At 31.3% G+C, this 5,898-nt stretch overlaps 1 protein-coding gene across 1 annotated transcript; it reads left to right on the plus strand.

Annotated features, from left to right (window-relative positions):
• The first annotated feature begins 2,100 nt into the window (after positions 1 to 2,100).
• Positions 2,101 to 5,550, plus strand: LOC110638245 (transcription factor bHLH120). The gene is made up of 3 exons (XM_058131651.1): positions 2,101 to 2,538; positions 2,831 to 3,172; positions 3,288 to 5,550. The coding sequence occupies exons 1-3, from the start codon at positions 2,242 to 2,244 to the stop codon at positions 3,357 to 3,359; spliced, it is 711 nt and encodes a 236-aa protein (XP_057987634.1). The 5' UTR covers positions 2,101 to 2,241; the 3' UTR covers positions 3,360 to 5,550.
• Positions 5,551 to 5,898: the final 348 nt, after the last annotated feature.

Consider the following 5,898-nt stretch of genomic DNA (forward strand, 5'->3'; position numbering starts at 1 on the left):
AATTTTATTAATATATTTTTTCTCTATACTATAATAATTTAAGAAAACCAAACCATTAGAACTAGTACACTACTGCAATCAGCCGGTTATTCTAAGAATTAAGCAAAGCATTGCAAACACCCAAAGAGAAGAGGGGAATCCCAATTCAAGTAATGGTCCCCAAAAGTTGTCGAGCTGAGTGCTTTGGTGCACAATACATCACCACAGAAATAATGTTAATATATTCAGTCCACCAGTTGATTCAATTATCAAAACGGCAATAGGGCATAAAGAAAATCTTATAATATTGCCTTAAAACGCAAGAACTAGTAAAAAAATTCGAAAAAGGGCTCATATTCCATATCTTCCGGAGATCCTTCTCCTTCATCGTGTTCGATATGTGTCTGCCTCTTTTCCTTCTTCTTTTTCCTGATAAATGGTTTGGTGCATGCACTGCAGAAGGTGCACCATTTTAGAGCTCTTCTGATCATATATAATATTGGACTAATCAAATACTAACCCTTCAGTGGGAGGACAAACTCTTTATTATGGTTCTTTAGCTCGAGGTCGTACAGATATGGTCACATTTATTAAATCAATTAAATTGATATTATTATTTTTTAATTGATTGGAAATACATTAGCTAGGGTTGGACTAATCACTAAAGCACATACCTAATAAGGGATGGCAATCATTCAAGTCTTTCTTAATTAACACACATGTGAATTATTTTTATTTAATTTGATTTAGCATAAGCATTAAAAAAAATCTTTAACAAGTTATTCAATGAAATCGATAATTGTATGAAAATAGACCAGTTTTACAGGCTTGGAAATTCGTCCACTCTGTAAATAAGGTAATTAATTAGAGCAAAAACAATATAAAAGCAAAGACTTATTTTACAAGTTTTGAATGGTAACAAGTTAGGTATTTTCAAGTAGGAATGGCGACGGATCGGGCTTTTATAAGTACTCGATATGATTGAATTCTAAAATGATAGATCTGAGTATTATATAATTAGATTCAGATTTGAAATTTAATATTCGTAACGGATTCGGATCAAGTTTGAGTTTTATATATGGGTATTCGTTACCCGAACTCATTTATATAATATTTAATTTAAATATAAAATGTATGTTTTTTATGATAATATTTATAAATTTTTATATATTTTATTTTATATAAAATAAAATTAAAATATTTTATGAAATTATTAAATTTTTAAAATATAAATTATTAATAAAAATAATTTTTTATATAGATTTTTAATTAAAATAGATAAAATTAAACAAGTTTGAGTATTTTTCAGGTAATAGTAATCAAGTTTGGGCCAAGTTCGGACAGTTGAAAATAAATTTTAAACTAAGTTGGAATGGGTTCGAATTCGGGTAGGGTAATTTTTATAGGTATCCTACCCGTTGTTATCTCCATTTTCAAGTACTTAATTCATTTAAATTCTATCTTTATGAATTTAGATAATATATAGTTAAATTTTAAATGAATTTACATTTAAAAAATAATATCCATTTATGTATTGAATAAAATTTATTATTCGAATATGTATAAATAAATAATTAATTGAATATAAAATTTATTTTAAAATTTTTAAATATTATATTTAAAATAAATAAAATTTAAATATTTTATAAAATTATTAAAATTTTAAAATATAAATTATTAATAAAATTATATTATTATATAAATTTTTAATTAAAATATAAAATTAAACAAGTTCATATAATATTCAGACAATCATAATTGAGTTTGAAATGTATATTAATAATTTATTTAATCTTAAACAATTTAAGTATAAAAATATTATTTAAATTCAAATAGATTGATTTTCATAGATATTATGTTCATTATAACAAAAACGATACTTTATTCGTACGCCTGATAATATTTTTGCTCTGAAAATATCAGAGAATTTAATTCATAGGGGAAAAAAAAAAGGGAAAAGTAAAATAAAATATAAGAAATTATTTACGGAGAAATTAAATGTCTACCAAATGTGAATGCAAAGAGTGGATTAACTTTTGTACAAAGCTGCAGTGCCGAGAAGCAAAGCTTTTAATAAATGGCCGGTTAGGTAACCTTGTTTAACTATAACAAAAAAAAAAAATTAAAATGAAAATTGTGGGAATCTTGGCATATCATCAGGGCCATAGAGGATCACATACCCTAACAAACGTATCTGCTTCTTTAATCCTTCACTGCCATTTGCCACCTTACTCCTACAAGCTTCAACTAATTTTTTGAACCATGTTTCCTTTACATCAAGGCAATGAAATGTGCTTCCAGATTTCTTCTAATCCTCCCCACAAAATCCCACAAGGTCTGATTCTCTCCCACCCTGCACTCTATGGCAGTGATGTGACAGATGACTTGGGAAATAGTCGGCGGCGAAAGTCGATTTCTCGGGACAGTGGTGAGACTGCTAGGAATAAAGATAGTGATAAGAAGAAGTTGTTGCATAGGGATATTGAACGCCAAAGAAGGCAAGAAATGGCTACCCTTTATGCATCCCTTCGATCTTTACTCCCTCTTGAATATATCAAGGTCAGAAACTTTCCTGTTCTTGTTTTTATTATTGCACATTAATTATAGTTGTAAAAAATTTCCCGGGTTACGTTTAATTTGTCCAATTTTGTCCAGAAATGGGCTAAATATCGTTTTTCTTCTTTGCTATATATATACATGTATCGTCCCTTAAAATTTCTCGAAGAAAACTGCTTTTCCTCCTTCCATCCCTCGCTTTCTATTGTGCGTGTGTTTGGGGGTAAAGTTTATTAGAATTCTATAGAGAATTATACCGCCACAACTCACAAGGGTTATGTTGCTGGGGTTTCAGGGAAAGCGTTCGATATCTGATCACATGAACGAGGCTGTGAACTATATAAAGCACCTGCAGAAGAGGATCAAAAAACTGGATGCCAAGAGAGATGAGTTAAAGCAGCAGAGTTATTTGAGAGAGATTCCCCTACAAAGTGGAAGTTCAAGTAACTATTCCCCAAGTACGGGAGTCATAATCCGGCCTCGTTTGGGTGGCATTGAGATTGTGTTCAGCAGTGGCTTTAGGGAGCAAGGTTTGACCCTATCAAGAGTACTGCAACTACTTGAATCTGAACTTTCTGTAGTTAACTGTGTTTCCACAAAAGTGAATGAAAGGGTATTTCACGCTGTCCAGGCTGAGGTATAATCACTTATTCTTAATTGCTAGGTTTAGGGTTTTATTTATACATATTTTGAAGATTCTATCTAATTAATCAAGTTCAAAAGCAGCTTAACTTATGATGTTTACTTCACAGGTGAAAGATCCAACTTGCTTTAATCTATCCGAGCTGCAGCAGAAATTAAACCCACTTGTCCCTTCATCTTAGTCATGTTTATTCAAATTGCTATGTTCGTGATTGTTGAGGACTCCATTTCTGCACTGTACATTTCTAACTTTTGATCCAAACACCTAACTTGGTTTTAATTGCTGAATTAACATGTTGACTTGATTTTGATGAATAAGCTGAAGCCATAGATACTCTGTCCTTATGGTTTGGTTATGTTTTTGATAAATTTTGTGGATAATGGCATTCAAATTTCTTCTTTTGCATTTTCGGAAGATTTTTACTTAGTAGTTATCTTCTAAAACATTTTGAGAAATATGAGGTTAGTTCAGAAATTCTCTTTAATTGAGCCTTATGCGTGGCATAATATGCATGTATATTGAATGTTTAATTAGGACCTGAGCTCTCCCTCGTTTTCAGTTGTAATTTGTATGATTTAGCTATTTAAACGGTTTCACATATTGTGTGTATATTGATCATTGATTGCTGCATTATTACTTGAAAGAAACTTTTGTCAGCAAAACATTAATTTCAAATGTTTTTAGGGATATATATACAGAAACTAGTACAAAGAAATAGGCATACAATAATATGAAGATTCATTGAAAATTATAAGATAAGCTGCTACCATAGTAAATATTTATTCCTCTCTTATGCATGTTGTAGGTTAAAATACAATTGCAGTATCTTTAGCCAAAATGTGGGCTGATCAAATTATTTAAGAGAATATGTATATAAATATATAGGTGCCTTCTATGGTTACTTCTACTTTGTTCTTTTAACCATTAGATTACAACATATTAATTCATCTAATTGTGGTTGTTTATGCAGTAACATTTACTTTGACAAAAATAAAGCAATTAACCATGTAGGATCTCCCACACACACTTATATATATTTTCCTTTTATTATTTCCTCAACTATAAGAGAATGTAATTTGCATTATTATACATATATATGGTTTTGTTAAAATAACTGTTCTGCATACTCTTGTGTGATTGTTTTAATTTGTTTGTTTTTTGAGCCTTTGCTCTCCTATTGTGAAAAAAAAATTATAGAGAAAGGAAAAACCACTACTATTTCCAAAGATTTTTCAAGTCTAATTATAGAGCTTGTTTCCATATGTAACTAATGATAAGTATTTTACTTTTGTAGTTGCATTAATTCATGGTAACATCGTGCCTTCAATTCTTTTTTTTTTGGGTAATGAAATATATTTGTGTTATTATAACACTTTTTTTTGGGATTGTGTTCTTATTAACTTTGATCCTTCATGTGTACATATTTTGCATACTTGCATGAATTTGTTTGCCATTTATATATGTTGTTAGCTAAATGATATTGAACTTGCATATTGATTTTATGGAACTTAGTTTTCCCACGTGTATATGGTGGTTTGGCATGTCGGCAAGTGAGTGATCTCCCAAATGCTGAGGGGTTAATTGTCTAAAAAATTGGGCGTGCCAACAACCGGCAGAATGAGGTATGCGATCCAAGGTTTATGCGTTGTACTGAAACCTTCCAGCTATGTAGATATGGCCAACTCACAATAGTCCCAATCCATTATCCGGTAGGATTTGATGCCAGCTTGTGAAAATCTGCACATATATGTTGATAATATCCACCACCTTTAAAGAACTTGGCAGTGATGATGGGTCCACGTGCTAAATGCAAACCCCAGCCCTACAATATATGTGCATTATTGATATTCAGATGCAGCATGATTGAGACATCTTTGTCTTTGTTATGCTCCATATACAGATAATAAACATCTTCTGTTCTTCATCTTAGTACGTGACCTTTCGGATGACGTACATACAGTGTGGTTTTAGGAATAATTAAGCTAGCTGGTTGGTGACTTTTTCTCTATCATGCGGCTGCTTAATCATTTGTGATCGTTAGGTGTGAATGCGTCGATCTCTTAGGAAAGCCTTGATGCATAGGCGACAGCCTTCTTACCCATGTTGTGCTTCTGGTGGAAGTGTACACATATTCAGGATTAGCTTATAACTCCTTAAACTGGGTAGAAGAATAACTTTACTTCCAATACTTCTTCGTTTTATTAATTAAGCTTTTGATTAAAGTCATTGTGGAATCTTCGAGCTGGAAGGTAAAAGATTCTTTTTTGTAGTGCTCTTCTTCACATCTTTGATGGAAATTCCAATTTTAGATCATGGCATATTCTTATCCATATTTACCTTTTGATAAGTGGTGTATGGGACACTTGAGATCTGATCAAGTAATAACTGATGTGGTATCCATCTCCTTTAAATGAATTATCTTCTAATAGATATGTGGAATATGCATGTATTTCAAGTTGTACAATATGGACATGATCTTAAGTTTCAGGTATTAACATGTTTAGGTACTGACATCAAACCAGTCCATATATATGGAGGAAAACTCCACCCACCTAGCTAAAACTACTCGCCATACATTTCTAGTACTCTGTTTGCAGTGTTTACGTCCAAGATTTTTCTTTTTTTTTTTTTTTGGCCCTTAATGAAGAGAAAATCTTGAACCATTTTCTTGTGCTAGCTACAGATAGCCCCATTTGGAATTGGAGTTGGTGAAAATTGTA

This window comes from Hevea brasiliensis, chromosome 13 (assembly GCF_030052815.1).
Source record: "Hevea brasiliensis isolate MT/VB/25A 57/8 chromosome 13, ASM3005281v1, whole genome shotgun sequence".
Lineage (NCBI taxonomy): Eukaryota > Viridiplantae > Streptophyta > Magnoliopsida > Malpighiales > Euphorbiaceae > Hevea > Hevea brasiliensis.